This window comes from Lonchura striata, chromosome 2 (genome assembly GCF_050655825.1).
Source record: "Lonchura striata isolate lonStrDom1 chromosome 2, ASM5065582v1, whole genome shotgun sequence".
NCBI classification, from domain to species: Eukaryota; Metazoa; Chordata; class Aves; order Passeriformes; family Estrildidae; genus Lonchura; species Lonchura striata.
The window spans coordinates 129978397-130005806 of record NC_140704.1 but is presented as its reverse complement, the minus strand read 5'-3'; the positions used below and the strand labels follow the sequence as shown (position 1 = coordinate 130005806).

Here is a 27410-nt window from a genome sequence, read left to right as displayed (position 1 = left end):
GGGTTCTGTGTGGTGGTAAAGGCTCTCATCTAACTCGTGCTTCCAAAGAAAAACTCAGCAGCCTCTTGTTGTTCAGTCTCAAGGCAGTTTATTGTGAGTTATCTTAAAGATTGTCTTCTCTGGCTACTGCTGTTTGGTCAGCAGCTCATGCAGAGGCACACACACACCCTGACATCCTCTCTGTCTGCTGTCTTCCTCTTCTCTCCCCGCCCAGGGCTGCTGCTATTTTTTATATTGTATATTACATGTCACATGTTTACAGTTTTTCCCCAATACCTACTACCTGTATTAAATGGTGCTTTTCTAGTCTAAACCAATCCATAAGTGCCAGCATCACCAAGAACATGGAGGCAAGGAAGAAGTAAAAGGAGGAACAGGACCGGCCTACATTCCTCCATCTTAAAACTTCTGACCCCCATGTACAAAGTAAAAACCCCCCTGTACAGGTGCTAAAACCCCCCTGTATGATGCTAAAAAATTCTCCCCTCTACTTTGTAACTATTTCTACTATAATATCTAAACTTTTGTGACTGCTTGTTCCACCTTCAAAGTTGGTAACTCATTCCATGGCTCAAACTCAAAATCACAGCTGTTTCCAGATTCCTGCCAGGGTCTAGAATGCTTCTGACCAGGGCCTGGAACCTCCAAAAATGTATGAGGGACATTTTGAGTTCCATGTAATTTCTTGTCAGTGCGTCAACTATCTATTTAATTCCCTAATGAGTTGGGTACCTACTGATAACATATGTCATGGTATGTTTGTGTAATTGGAGCCTGTATTTGTTAAGGATACAAACTTCAAATATAGAGGTTTAGCAGTTTCAACCAATCAGGGAACTCAAAAGTTCCAACTAAATGTAATAAGAAATCAATTGCATTTATGTATCTTTCTGGAATGTGAAGTAGATAATTTTTATTTTAACAAAAATGTAGGAAATGTAACATAAATGTACAAGATGAGAAGATTTAGAATAGGTCAGAATTAAAAATATCAATGCAAGCTTAAGCCCCCCTGCAAAGGCACCTTTCAATGGCCTTGCATTATCAGATCATAAACTCTTATTTCTATATACCCTTACCTCATTTATTGGAATGAATGGATGGTGCCAAATAATTCACTTTCATTTTCTCCCCATTTAATTTTGTTTACCACTCTCTGCTCAAATGCTGCTCTTCATAGGCACTGTTGATATCTTACAGACTTTTCTATGGTGTTCCTCATGACAGCACCTAGGCACTTCACAACCAACCACTAACTTGTCTTCTCTTGACTCTCATGAGCTGTGTCAGTGGTATTATCTTTGCTTGCTGAAATTAAGCTGATGTGTACATTGCACAAGAAATTAGTTTTGTGATGTTCCCTGAGATCCTTAAATTCACATCAAATACCTGCATGGAGATTTATGGAGATTCAAATCCAAGTATAGATGTTTATCTTAGAAGCAGGGGAATGAGCCAGTGAATTGGTGAGCATACACTATTCAGACACTATATACAGATTTCCATTTCCTTTCATTCCAGCTTTTAGATGGAAACAAAGGAAGTATGATCAAAATTGCTAACTAAATTTGGATGTCTAAGATGGAGTACCTTGGAGCTGATTTTTTTCATAATAATTAGTAGGTTCAGACTGCCTATAGTCCCCTGGAACTAAGTTCCAAGAATACTACAAAAAGGAAAATAGGACAAATTTTCACAGTCACTTTGGTTTAGATGAATAGCTGGTATGCTTTAGTTCAACTTCTGACTAACTGTGGGTAACTGCAATTCCTCTAAGACTTACAGTCTACTAAATGTTAAATTAGAACTATGATATTTTAAAATTCCACAAATCAAGCATAAGGATTTAAAGTTTGGTATAGAAAATGGGGAAAACAGAATTAATTGCCATTTTGAAAAATTATTATTTAAATTGGTTCAGTATGGCCATGGAATTTTATAGAAAAAGAGCAATGTGTCTTCTTTTGGACAATACTCAAATTCCTAAATCCAGCAACTGTTCTTCAAGTGCTACATGATTCATTACATCAAATTCCTCCTCTTCTACAGCAAATGAGGGATTGGCTGCCTCACATTTAGCATCTTCTTCAACACAAATGTTGACTTATTCCCAGATCTGAGAGAGACAGGATTTTCTGAAAAAGAATGCTCTCATTAAATGACCCCTGTTGGAAAGAGACTCACACAGCTGAGCTGAATTAGGATTAAAAAAGCAATCCCAGGTATGGTATTGCCCATCCCCTGAATATGAGTCACTGATGCTCTCTTAATGCAGACTTTCTTTGGCCTGAGTGTTTTAGAATGCTAAATCACAAATAAGCAAATATACTATTAAATTAATAAAGATTACTTATTGTTGCTGGATCATTTCACATCTCCAAGCAGTAAGCATAAAGGAATAGAATTCAAATTTATAACTCAGCTACTCTGGCCAAGAGCAATTCAATATTTTTACATTATAGCTTGCTTCAGTTGATCTCAGCTGCTTTCCTACTTGAATATATCTCAGAAAATGCTATATGGAAGTGCAACTTTTATTACTAGACAATATCAGATATTTATTTACATTTTTAATTTTTTTTTGTCTTTGACTTTATAATTCTTTTATGCTTATGCATGCTTGCATATTTCAGAACTTCAGCCTTACAAGTAGTAAAGGCAGAATGTGGATAATTTTTTATCCATACTGTACTGACTGGTCCACTTTGACATGCAATCTCCCTATCTGTTTTTCTAGGTTTCTAACACAATATTTGTATGTATGTCTGCATTGCCCTTTTTTTGTCCTTTATCTCCTTAAAAAGACAATGTAAAATACAAAATTATTATCAGTATTATTTTAAAATTACTTGTAATTATACATCATGCCAATTCTACATGTGCTGACTGCTTTACCAAAAAAAAAAAAAAAAAAATTGTTCTGAGGCAAACCCCAGAAATTGTACAAAGAAAGAATGAAAAACACAGCAATTATTTGTTTTACTTCCCTTTTCATAGTTAATGTTAACTGTTATTCTAATAAAAAGATGATCAGCTAATAATGAACAGCTGTACATGGCTTTTTGTGCTTTGATGTGGTGATATTTGGTTGGCACCTCTGGATTAATAGGGGAGGATGTATGAGGAGCTGCCTGGAGCTCTTAGGCCATGAGTTGTTCAGACCTCCTGACTTCTGCTCTTATGTTTGCTACATGCACTGTGGATACTGCTAAGGTTCCCTGCATCTCAGTTTCCACATATGCCAATCCAGAAACACCTGTGTTTTAACAACTAACAGGTCAAAGAGCACTCACTTACGGTGTTCTCCTCTGTATCACAGTTAGAAGCTACTCGTGTCATTGTCCTCTATAACTTACTTCAAAAGAGGAGGGATCCTGGGCATTCCTATTGTTACTGGTTTAATTTGGAGGTATAAGAGCTGTATCTGCTTCAGGAGCTATTTTTACTTTGGAGCAGGAAATGAAACATTTTTAACTTACCAGGTTTGGACAAGCTGTATCCTGCAGGTTTAGAAGCCCTGTTGAAGAGTTGGACTGTCAATGATGATTTTCAGTAACTCTTCCGACGTGAGAAATTTCAGGAGTGCAAAGGAAAGATAACATGCCAATATTTAAACAGAAAAAAAGAAATTAACCAGGAAATTATAGACTTGTCAGTGTCACATAATTCCTTGGAAAAAGTAATGGAACAGATAACATGAAACTGAATTAATAATGAATTAAAAGCAAGTAGTAGCCAGTTCATTTGTATTTCTGGAAAATAATCCTATTAAACCAGTTTCACATTATACTTCCTGTAGTATGGGTTGGGATAAAAGCTGAAGAAAAAGTGATTTTGAGGTCCACAAAGCTGCAGACTTCACAAAGTAGTTACACCACTACAAATCAATGTTTTGTTTAGCAAATTTAAAAGTGATTAGAGTTTTTCATCATTTTGCAAAGCTACTTAAATGAGCCCTATTAGCAAGGCTTTATGCATAATATTGGCTAGGGATTTTCTCTTCTTTTGACAACAGGAAAAGGTATTGTTCCTGGAAGCAAGAGATAAATGTGTTTAGGCTGAGACTTTCCTACGTGCCACCACCACACACACAGTGGGTCTTTAGTGTGAGGGCGGTGAGGCACTGAACAGGCGCCCACAGAAGTTGTGGATGCTCCATTGTAGGCCAGCTTGGATGGGCCGCTTGGTCTACTGAAAGGGGTCCCTGCTCACGGCAGAGGGCTTGAAATCAAATGATCTTTAAAGGCTCCCACCAACCCAAACCATCCCATGATTCTGTAATTGCGAAGTTCTAGGCTCCAAGTGGGAATTTCCAGAACGGAGCTGCACCAGGGCGGGGTGTGGCCAAGGCTGGAACTGTGGAGAGGGGCTGTTGCTGTTGCTCAGCAACCTCACCGCCTTTCTGTCAACATTCCACCGCAGCTGGCACTAGGGTCCTCTCTTTAACTCTGCCTGCATGGGTACGTCCTGTCATTATTGTTAAAGTGCTACTTTACATAAAGAGCTGGCCTTTGTACTTTGCAGCCGTGCTCTTAAACCTGAGGTTTTTTTTGGCAACAGGTTCTTGAGGTTGTTTAAGACTTCAGAATACGTTCAGAAGGATGTGTTTGACAGGTGTTTCATGTGTAAAGAATTTGGGCACAGCTTAAATTAGTTACTGGTGTCCTCATTTTGGGATTGCCTGTTGCAGAGAGATCATCACACCTGAGCTTTTGTTATGTGTGGGCTTGTTCTTGTGCTCCAAAACAGTCACTTTATGTTGTGACTTTCAGTAGATTTAACTTTTCCTCTAAATCAGTTTTCTTGTATCAGAAGCACCTTGATGTTTAGTAATTTTTCTTTCCTGCTTAAAACTAATTTTGTAATGCCAGGTCGAGTTGAGACGTGGTGGTAAATGGGATACAAAGTAAAGAAGTCCTAGTGTTTCTGTCTGTGTCTGTATCTTAATTCTCTCTGTGAAGGCCACACTGATATTGTTTTCTGAAAGGTTTGCAAAGTGTAACAGCAACGAGATGTTTTTTCTACCATATACAATCATAGAAAATCGGTGCAAGACCTTCATTCCAGTTACAAGAAGAATGAGCAATATTAAGAATTGAAGTTGATGGTTGTCACTTCCTTCCAACACACTCTGCGAGTCTGTTGTCTGAGGAAGGCTGTGAACTAAAAATTACTTAATGTTACCATGCAGAGCAACCTAAGTGTGATGACAAACTTCCATAATTTCTTTCTCTTATCTTAATATGATCTTCAGAATTCATTTTTTAATTACTAAATTAGATTTTTTATTACAATCAGCAAGAGGGGAAAATAAACCTGAAAATGGTGTATGTTTGCAAATGCTTTACCACTTGTTCTTAAATGTCTCTGTAAAAAAGTAAACTTTTTGACCTAATTCTTAAGTAGTGTTGAAAAGTTGTCTGGAGGTCAATGACTTGCTTTGTGCACACTGCATTGAAATGTCATACTTTGTGTGCTGGTTACAATGAAGTTTTTTGTACCTGCCTATCTTTGCTCTTACATATCAGCTCTATGTCTTAGTACTTTAGAAGTAGTCTGGCAAAAAAGTGGATGATGGGGAGAACATTTGTAGGGTATTTTACATAGAGGAATTATTTAGTTGTATTTTTAATTTAGCTCAACAAACTTTTTCAAAAGCATAGTTTATTCTAGAAAACTATTTATTTATTGCTCTCCAATTATAGTTTAATACCTTACGGTCATATCACATCTTCAGTCTAAGGGTGGAGGAATATCTTCTTCAGAAGAAATTCAAAAATAGCAGTGAAATGCTGCAATACATGCCATAAACTATGCTTTCTGCATTGCCTTATGACTTTTGAATGGACTCTACTTATAAATAGCTGTTCCAGGGCTTGAGTTTTCACTTCAAATCATACTAAAACTGATGAGCTTTCTCTGTGTTTGTTTTTTTTTTTTTTGCCAGCCTTGCCTGTGAGCTCAAGTAGTCATCTGTTGTGAGAGGAAGTCATATTAAAATTATATTCAGCAGCCAAAGTCCCTCTTAGTTTTCATCTGTTGAGTTAGTCCACTGTCCTTTTGAATGACAAGTGCTTTGTTTTTTGAACATCTTCATAGCCTGCTTTGATAGGTCATTTTTGTTTAGATCTGAATTACTTTATGTTTTCTTTGGTTTGTTTGTTTGTTTGTTTTTTAATGAAATCATATTTTTCCATACTTTGTTTATCATCTCCCAAAGGCCAGGATGATTTTTTTTTTTTTTGTCTGCCAGGAATTGCTTTGTCCTAGGTTCTGCTACACTCTTGGATTATTTACCTGGGATTAATTGATGCACTCTTGTTTGCATCTGGTGAAGTGTTTAACTATCACATGTACTAAACCGTACTTTAGAGAAAAAATACTTGTTATCAATCCTGGGTACCAGAGAGATGCTCCCATTTTCTTCTCCTGTGCCTAATTTAATCTTTTGTGTATATGGACTGCCTTGAAAATATTCCTATATAAGTACCAAATAATGTATCTTAAGGCAAATTTTTGCTCATCCCTTGTCATGTAATAATAAATGAATATTCTGGAGGTTGTTTTACTGAGGGTCCCTTTGAAATGTAGAACAAGTGAGATAACTCAGAAACACTTTCACCTTCCAATACAAGGATATTTTCTAAACATAAAAATGTTCAAAAATAAAATTTCACATAAAACAAGATAAAATACAAAGGAATGGTTTTTTTGTATTTCTGACTGATCTTTCTTGAGGAAAGCCTCAATATGGGAAGAACTAACAATAAAAAGCCCAATGATCCAGGTAGCATTGTAGGCTATTTCTGCTTTAAATTTTCTTGGCCACACTCTAGCCAAAAGCCTTGACTTTAACAATTGAGATGGGCTGAACTACTTGTTCTTTTTCATCTATTAAAGAATTTATGTTGCCAATGCCATTACAAGCTTTAAGCTCTAGGGCTGTACTGTAGTGAGCTCTGAACAGGTAGCCAGAAGAAAAAAAATCCATGTTCTTACAAAATGCTAACAAAGACAAAAAGTTGTGGACGGGCGGGAATATGTCATGTCATGTGTTTTGAATACATCCATTTGCAACAGTACTTACACAACTTAACATTGTGTTGATGTGCAATGGTTTCACCAGAAGGAAACGAAGGAAAAGACAGCAATGGCCTGCGTCGCTCCTTCCGGCAGAGGAAAGCTGTTGAGCGCTACCAGTCTCCATTGGAAAGTAGGTGTGCTGGGCAGCCCTGTGCTCACCAAGCTGCTCTACCACCCCTGCTTCTCAGCTGAGCTGGGGAGAGACAATAAGATGGAAGACAACTTGAAGGTTAAGGCAGTTCACCGAAGCAAAAGAAAAAGTTGTGCACAAAGAAAAAAAAGAGGCTTTGTTTTCTACTTCCTATCAGCAAGTGATGTCTGGCTGCTTCCCAGGAAGCAGGGCTTCAGCATGTGTAGCTGAAGAATTGTTGCTCCAGAATGCAAACATTTTAGAAAAAGAAATGCCCCACCTTCCTCCTACTCTTCTTAATTTTTATAGCAAAGCTGATTCATATGCCATGGAAAATCCCTTTGGTTAATTTGGGTCAGCTATCCTAGCTGTGTCCTCTCCTAGGATCTTGCCAGCCTACTGCTTGGGAGTGGAAATTTGGGGAGACAGTGCTGATGCTGTGCCAGCACTGCTCAGCAGTAACCAAAACATTGGTGTGATATCAACACCTTTCCAGCTACCAAGGCACAGAATAGCACTGTGATGGCTGCTGTGGGGAAAATTAACTCCAAATCATCCAGACCCAAAAAGAGTACATTCTACAATACTATATATTATACAGTTTCTCTTGAGAGCTAATTTATTGTATGAAAGTTGTTGGTTTAAGTTTTCTTTTTTTTTTTATGAAAATACATGCATACAAACCTTATATTTCTTACTCCATTCTGCCAGTAAATTTAATTGAATGCATGTATCCTGTGTGCATTCTATTTTTTCCTTGCCATTTGGCATCCTTATTGTTGGTTTTCAGTTTAAAAATTTACCTATCTACCCTTAAAATAATAGCAATTAAAGAGACTTAATAATCTTACTCTTGTGGTTTTCAATTTTTCTTAAAAATCAGGTGTGTGTATTTTTATTTCTATTGTGCACTGATTAATCCACTCAACATCCCCTCCTTGAAACTTTCCCTGAACTTAGAGATGGATAATATCTGTTCCATTTTCTGCCTTTGACCATCCTAGTTTCTCTCAAACTTGTTCACAAGAAATTCTAAATTCTTTGCTTTCAACAGATGTAAGAAAACGTAACCTAAGCCTGTCCAACCATACTTCATCTGTCAAAGAGAGAGGTTCAAGCAAAAAACCTAAAAGGTTGGTGTATGGTTTATGATAGTTCTCCTTTATAAGTGTGATGTTGATATCTGCTGATTTGTCTTGTGCTGTTCATATGACTGAATAATGCTTTCAAGGTTTTTTGAACTGGTGGTAATTAGAGATTAATATGATTGTATATTCCTACTGTGGTAGTCTGAGGGTATAAGAAAAACATACACTGCAGGGGAGGCCATCCTTTTTACTAGTCCTTAGATTGTATTTGAAAATGCTGTATTTTTGGTCACTGATATTTTTGGTGAGGAGGGCTGTGACTGCGATTGTGTAACTGAAATTTCATTTTTTCTGGAATGGAAGCCATAATGCCCCTCTGAAAATCTTAAACTTGAAGATGTGCAAATTAAGATTTAAGATTCAATCTTGAAGGGTAAAATTTATTAAAACTGAAGACAACTTACAGGGAGAGCCTGTATGGAAGTTTAAATGGCTTTTTAGTTCAATTACTCAGGAGAGTTCATGTTTCTCTATGAAACTATCCTTGAACAAGAAAAATGCCTAATGAAATTCTAAGTCATAAGTTGCAATACTCATATTTCTAAGTGCTAAGAGTTGTTAAACTCAGTTTAAAGTTCTTTATTTACTCATGGCCATTAAATGTGAAACAGCTAGAATGAATAACTATTTAGGAGGTTTATGTTCATTTATAAGGTCTTTTGAATTCACTTGCTATCATTAGGAAATCAAAAATCATCTAACTGCATCATAAATTAGAAAGCACTTTTTTCTGTCTCCTTAATTCAAATTAGGTCTCCCTCAGCCAACTTTCAGAATGATGACATAAAGGGAGCTTCAAACGATCACACGAACACTGAAGCAACTCAGAAAGGCAACTTAAATGAAGTTCAGAAGGATCACATGAGAATTGGAGCAAGCCTGGCTGGTGTGGAGGAAATGCAAATAGATGGTTCAGTAAGTATTTTTACTTCATGGTGTCAGTGAGACATTTGCAGTATTTATGGAAGCTTCCAGTAATGGGCCATCTACAGCTCCTTTGACTTACAGTTTTCTCTTAAATGATTTGCAAATTCCCACTAACATTTTCTTTGTGCTGCCATCTAATTTGTGATGGAACCTTATAGACACTGCAGCTTTCTTTAACACATGTTCTGTTGACTTCATTTTAGGCACAATTTCATGCTGTGGGTGGTCTCTCTGACCACATTTCAGCTTTAAAAGAGATGGTCATTTTGCCATTGCTTTATCCTGATGTCTTTGAGATATTGAAATTTAAACCTCCAAGGTAAGAGACAGCATTTAAAACAATAAGTTCTTAACTCAGTTCTTTCCAGGAGAATATTCAACTGGGGTATCAACATGTTTCCATGCTTCAACATTTTCAGCAGTGTTTATGGTTCTTTTTAGCACTAATCAAAAATAATTAAAAAAAAAGGATAGAATGCAGCATATATGTAGGTTCAGAGATTTACTGTGTGGCAAAACTAGCCTTTAAAAGGTGGAGTTGGAGATTTTTTTCTTTAGAGTCTGGCATGCAAGTGGACTTGATCAGTTTGTGAGTAGAAAGGCATTATCTACTGCTAGTTGACTGGTTTTTTTGGTTTGTGGAAGTCCAGTTTTGTCTTATACCAACTCTTTTTTTTTCCCAAGTATTTTCAGGTATTAGTTTTACAGTTGATGGGACTTGCAACTAGAACTTTGCAGTGTTTTTTTATGTTTGGGTTAAAATAGGAATCTGTCCCCTTCTTACACAGCTAAGCAAGTTCTGTGTTATGAAATTAAATTATTGGAGATTCATTCGCTTTATATATCCTTGGTCATGGTATATTGAAATATATTTATTTGCTTCCAATGAATTTAAAAGTATCACAAACAGAAGAAAATCTGTATTTTGTGTCTTTATTCATTGAAATTCTTTTTGAAACAGCAGTGCATTGGCTCTTCTAGTTGATGGAAATACAGAAATGCAGAATACCTTCCCAGTTTTCGACTACTTCCTCTTCCTTAATCACCAGCAAAGGGAGACCAAATCTAGTAACTCAAAGCTTTTTAAGGGAGAATGAAATGCTTTACTCTCAAACCTTGACTTTTTGAAGACAAGAATGAATATGCAGTTTATCATTGAAAAATGGACTGATGCTTCCTAAGTTAGTGCAGTCTCAGATTCTGCATTAGAGATTTGCTCTTGTTTTGCTCCACTCTACTGCAGCCATCTCTGTTGGTTTGTCAGAAATGGGATGCTACTATCTTTTTTCAAGATTTTGTATATGTGCATTACTCTATTCATTTTGTTTGCTGCCTTGCAGAATTTTGACTTTTGACTTTTCTCACACTTCAGTTGTTACTATTTTATCCATGAGGTTCAGCTTAGGAGAGCAGAGGTGTATATTTTAGGGATGGGGGTTATAATAGATTTCCATTACATTTCTCCTTATGTGAATTTTTTTAAAAAATTCTTTCTTTTAACTTGTAGAGGATGTTTATTCTATGGTCCACCAGGGACTGGAAAGACCCTGGTTGCTCGTGCACTTGCTAATGAATGTAGCAGAGGTGGCAGGAAAGTAACTTTTTTTATGAGAAGTGCTGCTGACTGCATGAGTAAATGGGTAGGAGAGTCTGAACGACAGCTTCGTTTAGTGTTTGAGCAGGTAAGCCATGTGGAATTATAGCTAACTTTTTATAGTCAAGAACTCACTCATTTTCATGTTTTGTAATCTCCTTCCACTGAAATGGGATTATCAGTGTTCCCTTTCTCAGTGGAGTTTCTTGAGATGTATTAAAAAGATTAGTAAAGCAAACAAGAAAATCACCACCACCATTCCCACTCTCAAAAAACCCTTCACCATACACACAACTAAGTCACAAAAATGGCCTAGAGAAGCAAGAGATGATAACTTTAGGTGAGAGGGAAACAGATGCAGAGTGAAAACATGTTAATTTAAATTAGTAATGGAAGGTAACTTCCAGAAACTTTGAGTCCTGTCTCCATTCTCATGGTTGCCAAATAGTAGTAAAAACTACTGGTATGATTTGTTTCCTGTCGCCCAGTCTCAGTGGGTTGACAGGCTGCTGTTTTCTGTTGACAAACTGCTGTTTCACATTAGGTTAATTAGTAGAGATACCTGATGCTAGTCTGAAAAATCTAGTTCCAGTGCCTTTCCAACCATAATGTCTTTCATGCATTTTCTGTTTCAAGTAGTGCTATTTTCCTGATGTCAGTGTTCCTGTGTTTTCTTTGTAGGCCTACCAGATGCGACCTTCAATTATTTTCTTTGATGAGATCGATGCTCTTGCTCCTGTACGGTCCAGCAAACAAGATCAGGTTCACAGGTAGGACACGTTTAATCTTTGTGAAAAGAAAACTACAACCTATTTATCTTGATGTGACACCTTAATTTAACCTGAAAACTAGTAATTCAGTGCTAGTGAATTTCAGATGATTTTAAAACAATAAATGGAAACAATTCACTAAGCTTGATATCAGTACAAGGTCTGTGTTACCTTATTTGTATTTTGCTATGTCTTAAAATAATTATTTCACTGATCAGTATCTTGTCAATAAAAACCTGTCCTTTTTGAAGGATCAGTAGAGAAGGTTATGTGGGACAGAAGAAAATTTACTAAACTTTTGAATGAAAATTATATTTTTCTGTTAGCTCTGTTGTGGGGACACTTCTGACACTTATGGATGGCTTAGCCAGCAGAGGAGAGGTTGTGGTGATAGGAGCCACCAACAGACTGGATTCCATCGATCCTGCTTTACGAAGACCTGGGCGCTTTGAACGAGAATTCCGCTTCAACTTGCCAAACAAAGAGGTCAGAACTTCAAATCAAACAGATGTGGCAAAGTCCATCTTTATGACAAAGCCCTGTAACAAGGCAGAATCGCAGAGCTCTGCGAGTTTCCATCTGTAGTGTACAGCTTGGACACAAGAGGGATATCTGGACACATTCCATTGTACTGTGAAGGTCAAACCTGGTGCTGAATATATATAGGAGTAAGATGCTTCAAGAAGTAGATGCTTCTCTCTTGGACAAAGATGTGAAGTACACTGCACAGGTGCAGCACTTCCGAGTTCAATGGCAATAGCTAAGCAGTGAAGAAATTTGTTTTATAGCAACCAAAAATACTGGTGTGGGGATGTTTGGGAGAGACATGGTGTACAAAACTGTAACCCTGCTTTTGTGATTTTTCTCTGGCTATCACTGATATTTCTTGGCAATTTTTGGAGCAAAGATAAAAGGCTAATTGGATTGAAGCCTAGTAAGAGTGCACAAAACAGTGCATTTAGCACAAACATTTGTATCCAGTATTTATCTGCTCTCAGCAACAAGAGGCAAGGTGCCATGAAGCAGATCTAATACACAATTCCCTGCTGTGGAAGAATTCTAGAAGTGTGCCATAATTAATCTGTGTACCAGGAGATACTTCACTGAAAATCCTCCTAGGATCAGAGATGAGAATGGGAGATGTTTGATACCTTCTGGATGAGTGTCAGTAGTTTGAGTCATAGTTTTTGTTCTTGGTACTAACTGTAGCAATTTTAAATGGACTAGGACTGTTTTCTTTGAATCAACTGGCAGAAAAGCAAATCTGATGAACTAGTGAAACTGTCACTGTGAAATTTTGCTAAATTTGAGAGAATTTTCTTTGACACAAAATGTCCATTTGCAGATGAGGCTTTTACTACAATTTGTTCTTCAAAATCATTAAGTCTCATGCTTATACAACTCACTTTTTATAGAAGATGCACTTGCCTTTTATTTCACTGCATTCTCCACAAGCGTTTGATGTAAGAATTTAAGAATTATTAAATTTCCTGCTTGAAGAAGAAGCGAGTGTATTAATAACTGACATTTAAAATATTTAGAAGTTTAACAGACAAAAGTATTTGTACTAGTGCGAGAGGTTTGGAGGTTTTGTGTTGTGATTGTTTTCTTAAGAGAAAACTTAAGGCAAACTAAAATGCAACCATTTTGTTTCTAGGCAAGATTAGAAATTTTCAAAATTCACACACGAGACTGGACCCTGAAGCCATCTGACAACTTACTTGAAGACCTGGCTGAGAAATGTGTTGGTGAGTTTGAAAGCAGTGTGGGTCCTTTTCTCCTGGGCAGCATTCAACCACTCTGCCCCCAGCCTGTAGCACTGCATGGGGCTGTGGCTGAAGTGCAGGAGCTGGCACCTGGCTTTGTTGAACCTCATACCCATTGATTTAGCCTGTCCAGATCCCCCTGCAGAGCCTTCCTGCTCTCCAGAAAATCAACACTCCCACCCGATGTAGTGTTGTCCACAATCTCACTGAGGGTGTACTCAATCCCCTTATCCACATTATTGATAAAAGCATTAAAAAGGACTGGACTGACCCTTGGAGAACACCACTAGTGAACCTTTTGCCAACTTGATATGGCATCATTCACTAACACTCTTGGCCAGGCCATCCAGACAGTTTTTAACCTATATAACGCATATATATGTTGACGTAACACTTGGTTCTTGTTTTGTTTGTCAGGATTCTGTGGTGCTGATATTAAAGCCTTATGTGTTGAAGCTGGGCTCTGTGCTTTGCGCCGCCGCTATCCACAGATACACGAGAGTGACAAAAGACTGAAGATAGATGCCAGATCAATTAAAGTAACAGCAAAGGACTTCACCATGGCCATGCAAAAGATTGTTCCAGCATCACACAGAGCTGGGGCTTCACCTGGGAGAGCGCTACCATCTATTTCAAAGCCACTGTTAGAAAACACCCTGAAAAGAATTTTACAAGCTTTGGAGAGACCATTTCCCCATGCAAAGCTTGCACTGAAGAACCAAGGTATTACAATAACATCTAATTGTTATACTTTGCAGAGTATGCAGAGTGGGAGCTGTGTGTCAGTGGAGAACTGTGGGTTCTCTACTGGAGCCCCCTGTTACTGACAGTAGCCCACATCCTATTAATCATTTCAGAGATGGATTTGAGGTTTCACATATAAGGCACTTCTTTTCAAATTGTAGAATCATAGAATGATTTGCATTGGAGGGACCTTAAAGGTGATCTAGTTCCAACCCCCCTGCCTTGGACAGGGACACCTTCCACTAGACCAGGTTGCTCAGAGCTCCACCCAGCCTGGCTTTGAACATTTTCTGCGCATCTGTGACTTCTCTGGGCAACCTGTTTCAATGTCTCACCACTCTCACAGTAAAGATTTTTTTACTAATATCCAATCTAAACTTACTCTTTCCATCTGAACCCATTCCTCCTCATCCTCTCAGTACATGCTCTTGTAAGGAGTCTTTCTCCATCTTTCCTGTAGGTTTTCTTCAGGTACTGGAAATTCAAAAGTAGTTCACCCTGAAGCCTTGTCTTTTTGAGGCTAAACAAACCAAATTTTCCCAGCCTTTTCTCACAGGAGATGTGTTCCATCCGTCTCACCATCTTGGTGGCCCTCCTATGGACTTGCTTTAACAGGTCAATGTCCTTTCCGTGCTAGGACCCCAGAGCTGATGCAGCACTGCAGGTGGGGTCTCACCAGGAGAGAGCAGAGGGGCAGAATCCCCTCCCTTGGGCTGCTTTGGATGCAGCCCTGGACACAAATGGCTTTCTAGGTTGCAAGGGCACATTGCTGGGTCATGTCCAGACTCTCATCCATCAGCAGCCCTAAGTCATTCTCGCAGGGCTGCTCTTGGTCTGTTCATCCCCAGCCTGTGTTGATACTGGGGATCACCCTGACTTAGGTGCAGCACCTTGAACTTGGACCTGTTGAACCTCATGAGATTCCTATTGTCCCCCTTCTTGAGCTTGTCCAGGTCCCTCTGGATGGCATCCCATCCTTCAGGTGTGTCAACTGCATCACTCAGCTTGGTGTTATCTGAAAATTTATTGAGATTACACTTAATTCCTTAATCTAGGTCATTAATGAAGATATTAAATAATACTAGTCCTTGCAGGCATCCCTGAGGGACACCACTTATCACTGATGTCAATTGGAACTCTGAGCAATTGATTGTTACCCTCTGGATGTGACCATCCACCCACTTTCTTACCCATCTAACAGTCCACTCAACAAACCCATCTGTCTTCAATTTAAAGAGAAGGACACTGTGGGGGACCATATAAAAAACTTTACAGAAGTCCAGATAAATGATGTCTGTAACCCTTCCTTTGACCACTGATACAGTCAATAATTATTACAAATATAGTAAATAAATGCTTAAATGAGGGCAGAAGGTTTTTCTGGTATCTAGGCACTACAGAGGTAGTTCCTGGTCATCTTTATTCTAAAGAAAAACCTCCCAAGTGTTTGTCAATAGAGAGATAATACTTGATGCAAATCACAGAACATAGGACAGCTTAGTATATACCTGAGCTATCTCCTTAGATCTGTGGTAGGGTGTACTCTTCAGATAATAGCATTCAAATAACAAAATGCAAGGGAAATTTTTTCCAGCATTGATTTCAAAGGTGTATTAAAGCAAGAGCGAGATATGAACTATTCAGTAAAGATAACAAATTTCTCTTGTCTTTAAATCCTATTTCAGGGGATGATGGGATTGATAGTGATGATGACTCACCATCAGTCTCTGAAAAGAAGCCTGACAGCAAAAAGGCAGAATTCCACACTTTGAGCAGGTACATATTTGTCCTCTTTATGGTGACGTTTTTGAGAAGGCTGCATCTGTAAAATGTTATGTAAATATGTGAGGGCTACTAGATGAAGGAGTTAAGGGTGCATGTGGTGGTGATCAATATTTGCAGGAATTCAACTGTGAAGATCCAACTGGGTACTAGATCTAACGGTTCTGACTACACTGCCCTAACTCGTCAAACTGGTCAGCCCAGCCTTCTTTTACTAAGTCCAGCTGGTTCACAGACTATTAAAACATGTTTAATACATAGTATTCTTTCAAAGACTCAAGACCCAAAAAATGCTCATTCTGTCCTTTTAGCTTAAAAAACCTCTATGCATTTATGTAGCCATGTTTTACCCTTCTACGTTCCAAAATGTTTGTACCAGTAGCAAATTGTGTATCAGAAACAAAATCAAGAAGTGGTTTGTTAAATCACTATGAGAAAAATTTAAATGTCTCAATTTTTTACCTTTACTCTACTTATTTTTTGTTATCTTTTGACATTTTAATTGTGGAAGTCACATAGTCCAGTAGTTTTTAAAACAGATTATTGTCAGATATTTTTCTCCCTCCCTATGGCTGTGTTGGCCAGAAAATATGACTTGCTAGGCTTCACTAGGTTTCTAGGATCTTTTACTTCAGCAAGTAAAGGTTCAATAGTAATGTGGTGGGGAAATGCACAAACCTCTTCACAAGTGTATTTCACGCAAGTTAAGCAAGATGACTAGGAAATTATTGCTCAAGTCAAAGATGAAGCAACTAGAATGACTAAATGAACAAAATGAATGACTAATGAATAAAATGAATATAAATCTTACACATATCTAGTGTAGTGCTGTAATTTAAGCAATCAAGTCATATTCTTCTCCAGATACAAATAATGTGTTTCAGTGCCCACATAAGTTTTTTTTCCTAGAAATGTGGTTTTGCTCCTTTCTTCCCACCATCTCCAGGAGAGCTGTGGCCGAATTTTAGGTAAATTTGATAGGTGTAGAGATCTCACTTGAAGTCAAGATGAGCTGAAAATGATTGTGTATGGACAGTAAAGAGACCCAGACTGGTTTGAACAGTAAGAATTGATATTTTGCCCTGTTATCAGGTTGCAGACCAGCTGTTTGATGTGTATTTGCCTGGATATTCACCCTGTGGGATTTAAGAATTGTTATTTAACCCAGCCATAGTAGACATGCTGGGAACTACCAGGATTTTTTTTTAGCAGAGGAGTGATACCAGCTTTTAAGAAAATAGACTTTGATAAATAAACTGGTCTTCTTGATCACAGAATCACAGACCATCTTACTATTTAGTAGAACATGGAGCATATTTACAAAAAAAAAAAAAAAGTATGGGAAAAATATTTAACATCTGTGTGCCTCTTCATCACTCTTTTTCAAACATGTTTTCTTTTTATTGTTGTAGAAATCCTTCTTACCAGCCAACATCTTTCAGGCCACGGTTCTTACTAGTTGAAGAGCCAGGATGTGGGCAGGCTTTTGATTTGGCACCTGCCATATTACATGCCCTGGAAAAGTTTCCAGCTTATACACTAGATCTACCCGCCTTGTTTGTTAGCAGCTCATCACAAGAAGAAACATGTTCACAGGTATCTTTTTTTGTTGCTGTTGTTGTTCTCATAGGATTCTTGAACTGTATATAAATCAGTGAAATAAGCACAAATCACTGTTAATGGAGTTGGCCTGATTTGAAATTGCTGTTATATGTTTACTTTTGTCTGAAAATTCACTTTTCTTTTAGATGGAATGATGCAGAATAAGGACATTTGTACATAGACAAGTTTAATTTCTATTTGAAATGAAAGAGAGAGGATGTTGCTAGCAGCTTGGGAAGATGGGAGGTGCTGCTAATAAGCCTCTCTTTGTGGCAAGTAATCTTGCTGGCCTTGATGGGATCCAGAAAAGTTGGTTTTGATACTTCTTCAATCTCTGTGCTGCCTGTAGTTGGTTCTGCATCAGCCTGATGGCATCATGCACTTTTTGTAACCTTATTTTTTATTGTATTTGTAGGGCAGCCAAAGTTTTTGTGAAAAGAAGTTTTTTGAATATACATATACAGTTTGTACTGCTGCAGTGAAATGCAATGAAAGCATTGCAATTAATGGAATGTTTAAATGTGCAAACTGATGTGTGTCTCTTAACCAGAAAAAATAAATATAAGCAGATTACTGCAGTTTTGATTTTTTACTTCTAGGCAGGAAATCAATTTAATTACTTGGCATCGCTGTATTAAAATATTTTTATCTTTATTAGCAGTGTTTTAGAGCTCTACAAGTCAGGACAGACACATCATGTGACTGGATACTAATTTGCCACACAGGAGGAGCAATTCTCTTTTTGTTATGTCATGGTTGCACTATGGCTATATAAATACCATGTCTACATGTTTGTGACAGGAACTCCCTGCATATTACTCTGAAATTTGCCATGTGAAAGGACTGCTGCTGTTTCCCTCATACAGTAGATTCATGTCCTCTTCTATGCCTGAAGTGCCATCTGTAGGCAGTGGTTTGTGGTCTTTCAAACCACATCATCTGGTCTGATGGATACTTAGATAATGAGAGGAATGAGAGGCTCTGAGTCATTTAGCTCCTCAGACAGGCTAAGGACTAGTCATCTCTTATAAAATGTTCTTGAAATTATGATTTGTGACCAGGCTTCTTTTACTGTGTTAGCCCTCATCTTTTCACATAGGTCTTTGTCCAGGCTGTGCTCCAGTCTAACGTGGGTATGGGCCCACAATGAACTGGAGTGGTGCAGTCACAGTTGTGTAATGATTACTGCAGGCTGACACATCTTGCTGAAGAGTTAGTCTTGATTTTTCAGGCACATCACCACATCATCTGAGTTTTGATGCTCTTTAGGAGTTACCTTACCCCTAAGTAGTTTTGAAATCTGATTCAGTTCTGTTTCTGTCTGCATAGCAATGTCAATGTTTGAGTCAAAGTGAAAATGTCACCTTATTGTTAAGGAATTGTTCATTTATTGGTTTGTCTTGATGTCTTGGCTTTATGCACTCCTATTTCACAAGATAGTCTGACTGTTACGTAGTTACTTAGTGACCTGTTCTACATGATGCAATTTTCTTATCCAAGCTTTCATTTTACCAGTTGCTACGAGAAGCTCAAAGAACTGCACCAAGTATCATTTATATCCCACAAATCGCTTCGTGGTGGGAGGCTGTTGGACCTACACTGAAAGCTGCTTTTACAGGATTGCTGAATAACATTCCATACTTTGCTCCAGTTTTGCTCCTTGCAACATCTGATGTGCCACATGAAGATCTCCCTGAAGAGGTATTTCCATCAATACTTTTCTTTCTTTGTTACTCAGATTCTTGTTAACTTACAACATTGGAGTACTTTGCTGCTTTTAAGCAGATTTATGCTTTTATTACTAAGGCACCAGAACCCTGTCTCTTAAAATTTGCTGATATTAGGCAATGCTGAAAGCATTGGTCCGAAGTGTTTTCTGAGAAGAGAGATTGACTATGGCTCAACTTTTTCTCCCTTCTCAAACACTTGTGAGACTTGTGAGACAGACATATAGAAGCACGTCAGACAACCAGTTCAGTAGCTTCAGGATGGTTTGGTACATACTTAGCTGGGAAAAAGAGTGTTTTTCTGAAAACATTTTTACTGAAAAAGTACTGTGGTCACACTGTTAGTGATAGAATGTAATTTCTAATTTAAATTATTTCACAAAAAAATCAATTTCTTCATCTAGGTGGAAACTTGGCAAATTAGAAACCTAAGGAATAACTTCTGTTTAAGCAACTTGGAAATCAATATTTAGTTGTATTTCGTAATAATATTAATTAAGAATGTGATTTCTAGAATCTGAGAGTGTTCATTAAAGGAAGGTGTTTAAAATATTAATATGCTGCTCTGATTATTTTGTCTAAGTAGCAAAGTTTTTATGAAATTAATAAGTGCCTTCTAAAATAAAAAAGAAAAACTAAAAAAAAACCAAAAAACAAAGCAAAAAAAAAAACCCAAACAAACAAACAAAAAAAAACACATTACCAAAAAGTAGGCATTTGTCTTCTGAGCCCTGCCTCTTCCCTCTGTAGCTGCCATAAATATTCAAGTTAAAGGACATCAAGCTGGGTAAATGTACAATAAGCAGTATTTGGGGTAGTAAATGTCACCCCTTTCTGATTGGTTTATCATAATTTTCTCATGGATCTTAAACTCAAGAAGGTTGTTTAGAGAAGGTATTTTAGCCTGCAGTGCTATGGAAATCTAGCCTTTTAAGGCCAAGAAGTTAACTTTTAATAGCTTGTGTTATCTAGATGAGTATTCAGTGTAATTTAGAGATGCACTCATCTGTTTGGAATAAAAAATAAAAGAAATTTGTTTTCTGAAAATTTTTGTTATCTGAAAATCTCTTTTCTTGTCATGGTCTAGATAAAAACATTGTTTAATCCTAATCGTGAAGAAGTTTTCACTATCCCGCGGCCTACCTGTGCTGAAAGAAAAGGGTTTTATGAGGACTTGATTATGAAGCAAGCTGCTGAACCCCCTGCATCAAAAAACAATGCAGGTAAGGATTTTCTACATATAAAATTTTGTTACTATAAGTTAACAGCTAATACAGTACTTGATTTGGTGATAATTCTCTGTCAATCATCTTTCATGTACTTGCAATTAAGCACCATGAATTGACTAAAATTTTTCAATGTTATTTCAGAGAGGTCCCCTATTTCAGGTACAGGATATTTAGCAAACACTCTGTTCGACAATAAGAGAAATCCTGACTTAAATTTGCATCATTCCAGATTCACAGGCACACCCTCTTGCAGGATGTTCTCAGGAGGATGGGCAACCACAAGTATTGGACAAGAAAGCAATCAAAATTAAAAAACGAGGAGTGTTTGTGGATTACTCTGAGCTCAGAGTAAGTATAACTTCAATTTTGTTAATACTGAAGTAGGACATTTTCTTTATGGTCGTAAATTAATTTGGTTGTTAACTAATGCCAGTGCAAACAATTTATGAGAGGAATATATAGCTTGTGAAAAAACTAAGCCTGTAAAGGACAATGACAGTTTTTTCTGCAGCTGGTGTAAACTGCTGCTCTTGCTGTATTTTAAAAGGTAGGGTTCTTTTCCTAATTTTTAATGTAAAAGGGCTTGTTAAATTTTAAAATAGCCCAATGATAACCTTCTAGTACTGTTAGTTATTAATGCAGTTTTTACGATGGATTGGGGTAGGGTTGTTTTGCTTTCCTGTTTGCATGTTTTCATGTATTAAGAACCAAAAAAGGAACTTGTTTTTTAGCTGTTATGTCTTTAAACCCGAAATTAGCAAGTTGAACAAAGCACATCCTGGATAAAATACTAATACCTGCTTTTCCAAAATTTTTCCAAAATCCAGTGTTAGAATTTTACATCCATACAGTTACAGTGTTATAAGTTTTTTCTAATCCCCTGTCTGCAGGGGGTTAAAGGTTCCTTTGCTTGAATTGGAGAAGGTATAAAATAAGGACCTGACTTTCAGGGAATATTGCTTGGACAAAAATTTGGGAAGGTGCTAGCTGAAGTCCTGGAGTTTGGTCAAAGCAGAATAGGCTGCTGTTTATCTGTTGAGAAAGGAAGTATTATTTTGATGTTTTCTCTGTATGTGAAGAATATGACCAGAGTGGAATCCTCTCTGAAGAGGACTGTCCACACAATTTCTGTCACACTTTTAAGCTGTGACATAATTTGTAGAAGTGAAACTAACTTTCTAAGGCTGGTGTCCTAAGGAAGCATTTTTTGGGGGTTTTGTTGTTCACATCTACCTGCATATGGAGAGAAACCACATAGGTTTTTCTAGAGTCAGAGTGCTAATAACATGTGCTCCAAAGTTATTTCCAGCTGAAGAAATGGTATGGTAGAGTCCTTATAGATGTTTCAGTGTCTATATTTTTCAGCTGTGAGGAGAAAGCTACAGTCATGAAACTTTAGAAAACTTACTTAGAAACTGTTTAGAAAACTTATTTCCTTAACATGAGTGTCACTGGAACTTGGCACTTGTACCTGAGAACTTTATCGGAACTTTCCTGAAGTCAATAGTCTGGGTAACCCTCCAAAATATATCTACTTGGTTTTGTACGGGATAGGTTTTTATTATTTGTTTGGGTTTGTTAAGCTGGTTTGATATTTGTTTATTTGCTTGGCATAGAACTTGATGAACAAATAGAAAAACATGCACTCACCTATGTGGCAGCAATTAGAAGGTATTTCACTGGGGATGTTGGCCATGCACCTCTGTCATGTCCTATGTGTTGTGTTTGCAGCAGCTGGAAACACACTGTGTGAGTTTTGTGCCTCTTAGCTTCATGTTGGATAGAAGGAAGTTCAGGGAAATACTCAAATGTGCTAACTGATCTGAGCAGGGCTGAATTAATGGCAAGGAGCTGTGAGGCAGTAATATTTTCATTTGGTGCAGCTGCTTTCTTAAGCTATATCTTCACAACCTCATACAGAGTTACTGGACAGCAGTGGTGCCACTAGCTTGCAAGTGTTGCATTTCACAGATTATCACATTCACATCTCAACAGAAGGGACTGTGTGACAGATTGGTAATTTGCTACAGGTGGTCATCCACTCCAGAGTTGAAAAGTAGGAGCTAGCTGGTGTTTGGCACAGTAACATCCAGCTAATGGGTAGAGGTGAGCACCTAAGGAGCTTCTGTTTCCAGCTGGCACAGCTATATCTGGAAGATCTGTAGCCTGGCTTCCAAAGACATTTTTCAGGGTCCTGTATTGCATTTGTAAGTAAATACAACCATGGCTTTTCAGTTGCATCTACTCTCTAACAAAGCAGATTGTGTCATTCCCCACTGTTTTGGTGGAGGCAGTTGATGTCATAGACTGATGAGTAAGAAAATATTGTCTGACCTTTAAACCTTCCTTTTGTCTGAAGTGTGATAAATTGTTTTCTCCAGTTAAATCTTGTGAGATATTTAATCTCCGAAGTACCACTTTTATTTAACAATATACAAAAGTAGGACATAACTTTTCCTATTCTGAATTGTAGTTTCCACTTTTTTTCTTCTTCAGAAAGTGTTAGATGCTGTTGTCGCAGCAACTGAGAACGTCAGTATATCAAGCATGGCAAAACTATATTCTGTTCTTAGTATGTGCATTTACCAAGAGCGGGAAAATCCAGACAAAACCAAATTAGTGGAGGTAATTTTTTTGTCTTATAGCACTTTCTGTCACATGGTATTATGTGTATGTATATTATGCATATGTATGTGGTCACAGTTATTTATCACTCTTTACTGTTTAGTTGCCTGTGTTACAAGACTTTCATTTCAGGATAGAAGACATCTACTTGTTGCAAACCCATTATTGAATTTGGAATAATTGTTGGCAGTTTTGGCAGAAAAAGGCAATGCATCCACCTACACAGGCCTCTCAAACCAGTTAATCTGTCTGTCACTAGTCCTTCTGAAGAACTTTTCTGGGGTGGGGGGGTGCTCTGAAAAGAGAGCACTTTTCTCAGTCTGCCACTTCCTATTTCTTCCTTTGCAGGCAGGCACACATGGTAACACTTGGATAGCACACATTCCATTCTTGATAAGGAATTAAATATGAAACATTTCAAGAATTTCAGGCTTTTCTGTAGGCTCACTAGACTTTCTTTTTAACTTGGCACGGCGCAAGCATCTTTGGTATGACATGGGAGCTTTCTGCCTATGATGGTTTGATGCTAATGAGTCCAACTCTCTAATATTCTCCTCTGAGAGAGGATTTCTGAGTTGTTGGAACTCAGCAGAAATCTTCCACAGGCACCCATGGTCCCAGGCAGGCCTTCTCAGTATTAAGTTGTTCTAGATAGACTGAGTATTCAGTCTTCAAGATCCTTGAATCCATTTGTCTTTCAGATGTTTATGCATGAAATTACATAAAATTCTTTATGCTTCTAAGTCTGCCTTAAAAAAAGAGGAAGCCTCTTCTCTTTAATCAAGGAGGCTATTCCTGAAAAATGTGCCCTCCTCTCATTTAGCAAAATAATGTGTTTTAGCATGAGGAGGGATTTGTTTGTGTTATATCAGGGCTTGTGCCCTCTTGTGACTGGACTTGATTTTTTGGTTCATTTTCAGTGTCTACGTTTACCTTTAGTTCCAGCTTTCAGTAGTGGCTCTTCAGAAACTGTCTTCTTTTTTATTGTTGAAAACACCTTGATAGAGATCCATTGCTCCTTGAGATAGATTCTTGCAGTTTCTCTGGCCTACTCTCTGTTTTGGGTGCCTAAGAACGTGCTTGAAGCTAGTGGGGCTAGAAAGATGATGGTAGCACATGTATTGGCTAAATATTACTAATGCTTGTACAGATTCTTGATTCTTTTGATGAAGAAGTTATCATGGTTCTCAGGCTTGTATTCACACTGATTCTTAATTTGTCTCTTTTTTTTTCCTTATTAGGAAATGAATAAAGAAATTGCAGCCCTCAGTTGGCTGTGATATTTGATTTCAGTATACTTGACATATTCTAAGGTATGGCTCCCAAATAGATAAGTTATATTTAGCATGTCTCACTAATTGTAGCAGCTATTGGAAAAAAGAACAGAAGAAAGAAGCTAAGTACATAACTGAAATCAGACAGAACAGAGCGACACTTGGTGAAATGACCAATATAATGCCACATTAAGAAGAACTAAACAAGGCAAACTTATTAAATTACGCATTCCAGAAGTAGATCATACTCACTGGATCAAGAAAGGATCTGTCTGAAGAAGGGAAGGCATCAGCTGAAGAAAAGTGGGCACCAGCTTGAAAGAAGATGGAGCACGTGGGCAAATTAGCATATGAAGAAAGAGAATCATTCAACCAATAGAAGATTGAATATTAATTAAGAGGAAGACTGTGTAATTGGGAGCCAATCAACATTAGTGCCTGGAAAGTTTTGATAGTTAGTGCCAGCTTTGTGGATTTACTGCCTACCACCCTTTTCTGCACAGAACTGAAAATAAATCCAATACCTCTACTTTGTATGCTCAGCCTTTTGCACACTGGGTGAAAGAACCTATTTTGGGACAACAATGTTTTCTTTTCAAGAGAACAGCATCATGGAACTCTTCTAAACTGTAATGATTCTGATTCCTGCTTCCAAACATTGTTTTATTGTTGGAAGACACTGGGACTGCCTTTTTTAATTTATTTCTAATGAAGAGGAGCTGAGAGACCAGGAGTAGGACACAGGGCGCCATTCCTGCCTCTGGCTCTGGCTGCCCCATCGCCTCACGGGGAAGGGTTGGGAGGCACCTGAGTGCCCCAGGGTACAAGGGCAGGCAGGGTGGGGTGGCACCACCACCTCATAGGCAACTGTGGTATGGCAACCTCCAGGGCTCCAGCTCTGAGTTTGTCCCCTTGGATCCTCCTCCCTCACTAGCTGACACATCTGGACATGCTGTTTGGCTGGTTTATTTGTTCTTCCTGTTTGATTCAGTTTCTTACCTGTAAAGTTATCTTATGAAGATTAATTTAGACACTGCTTTGGTTTTATTTTAGTAATGGTCACAAAGAGAGTGCCCATATTTTGATGACAAAAAGGCATCAGGATCAGCGCTCGACACAGAACATACATAACCTCTGAGTGCAGTTTAGTTGGCCTGCAGTACCTGTGAAATACTCTTTAGTCAAGTGTTTATATGTTCTACTTTAGATGCTTTAAAAACAAAAATCTCTTTAGAAATTTGGACTCATTTGTGCTTAATTAAAACTCATAATCCAAGATGGTGAAAATGTTACTTAAACTTTTTATAATCTTGGTCTACCTTAATAAAAAAGAGACAACATACATGACTGTAAAGCATGCCATGTAGCCCATGCTTTCTGCATCTCAGGGTCACTACTTCAATGATTGAATCATTCAACTTGCAGGACTTCAGGGTTTTTAACATAGTTTTCAAAAGCTGAAATTCCTCTCTTATCTTTCCAAGTCAGGCTCTTCTTTCCAGACTGTCTTGCATTTTCATGGGAAACACAGACCAAATCCAACTTGGGCAGAAATGGTCTGCCCTGCCTTGGAGTGAGGCTTGTCATGGACTCTGTTTCCTTCCCAAGGAACACTTCCAGGAGTTTCAGCTGCATGGATTAGGGATTTTTTTTGGGGGGGGGGGTTTCTTTATCTATCAGTTTCAAAACTACTGAGCTAAGAAAGAAGAAATCCTCAGGGTGGTAGAGTGATGTCTTTTGGGTTTTTTCTCCTTGCAAAGGATTGTGAAATCTGCTTTAAAATTGCTACTTTGCTTCTACAGTTTAAGCCATGAGCAGGCAGTGACAATTTCTTTTGGAGAATGCCATGGGAGACAGTATAAAAGATTTTACTAATGTCCATGTAGAAAATATCCACAGCCCTCCCCTCATCCACCAATTAGGAGCACCATGTTGTAAAAGGAGATAAAGCTCATCAAGCAGCACCTACCTTTCATAAACCCATGCTGGCTGAGACTGAGCCCATGGTTGTCTTGTTTGTTCCATGTGATGGCACTCAAGATCCTCTGGACCATGACCCTCCCTAACACCAAGATCAGACTGACAGACCTGTAGTTTCTGGGATGCTCTTTCCAACCCTGCTTGTAGATGGATGTTACGTTTGTCTACTTCCAGTCAAGTGCAGTTAATCAGAACTGCTGGTAAATTATTGAAAGTAACTTGTCAAGTTCTTCTACCAGATCCCTCAGTACCCTTGGGTGGATCCCATTAGACCCCATAGATTTATGGGTGTTTTAAGTGGTGTAGCAGATTACTACCATTGCTTCCTGGACTATATGGGCTGTATACTACTTCCAGTCCCTGTCTTCCAGCACAGGGGGCAAGTACCCTGAGGTCTGCTGTCTCTATGTTTTCTTTTGTGTCAAGTAAAGGATGAAGATTCTCCACAGCTCTCATTTTGTTGGTGATATATTTGTAAAAACATTTTCTCTTGCCTTTTATGGCTCTAGTGAGAATAAGTTGTATTTGGAACTTGGCCTTTTAATTTCTCCCTGTATAACCTCCTCACATCTTTGTAGTCCTCGTGTACTTCTTTGTGGTAGTCTGTTATTTTACAGTTTGTTCTTCTGTAGTAGGTTTTAAATATTACTGTTATAAGTTTGTAATGGTTCATTCTCTGTACCCCATTTGGCTTCCCTAATGGTTCAGTCATGAGTTGTTTACTCCAAGATTCTCTGCCAAGCATATGTCAATCCCCCTGTTAGTCTCCTTGTACCTCCCTTGTTCCTTTCTGGAATGTTCCCTGTCCTTCATCCCTTCCTCAAAGCAAGATTGGGTTGCAAGGTTTGCTCCTTCCCCTTGGTGGCTTCTATTGGAGAGCCCTTACCCTGCACCCCTCCCCTAATGCCTTCCTATTGGTAAAGGGCTGTGTCCTCCCCTTACTCCCGCCCCTCCTTAAAAGCAGTTTTTTTGTCCTCAGCTATTGTCACTTGGCCCTGGCCCCTGTGGGGAAGTGAACCTTCCTTGGAG

General features: G+C 38.2%; 1 protein-coding gene across 1 annotated transcript; it reads left to right on the top strand.

Annotated features, from left to right (window-relative positions):
• Window positions 1-677: 677 nt before the first annotated feature.
• On the top strand, window positions 678-27329 carry LOC144245909 (ATPase family AAA domain-containing protein 2-like). The gene is made up of 15 exons (XM_085572304.1): window positions 678-7213; window positions 8268-8346; window positions 9114-9276; window positions 9492-9607; window positions 10796-10970; window positions 11564-11652; window positions 11979-12138; window positions 13310-13400; window positions 13836-14141; window positions 15848-15938; window positions 17357-17540; window positions 19062-19247; window positions 20361-20496; window positions 20732-20850; window positions 22999-27329. Exons 1-15 carry the CDS (start codon window positions 7114-7116, stop codon window positions 23305-23307), a joined length of 2304 nt encoding a protein of 767 aa, XP_085428430.1. The 5' UTR covers window positions 678-7113; the 3' UTR covers window positions 23308-27329.
• Window positions 27330-27410: the final 81 nt, after the last annotated feature.

Excerpts from the sequence above, each read along its gene's own strand:
- LOC144245909 (XM_085572304.1), top strand. The coding sequence starts at position 7,114 with ATGGTTTCACCAGAAGGAAACGAAGGAAAAGACAGCAATGGCCTGCGT. Across the intron at positions 13,401-13,835 it reads CCTGGCTGAGAAATGTGTTG|GATTCTGTGGTGCTGATATT; the intron begins GTGAGTTTGAAA and ends TTTGTTTGTCAG. Across the intron at positions 20,497-20,731 it reads TGCATCAAAAAACAATGCAG|ATTCACAGGCACACCCTCTT; the intron begins GTAAGGATTTTC and ends GCATCATTCCAG.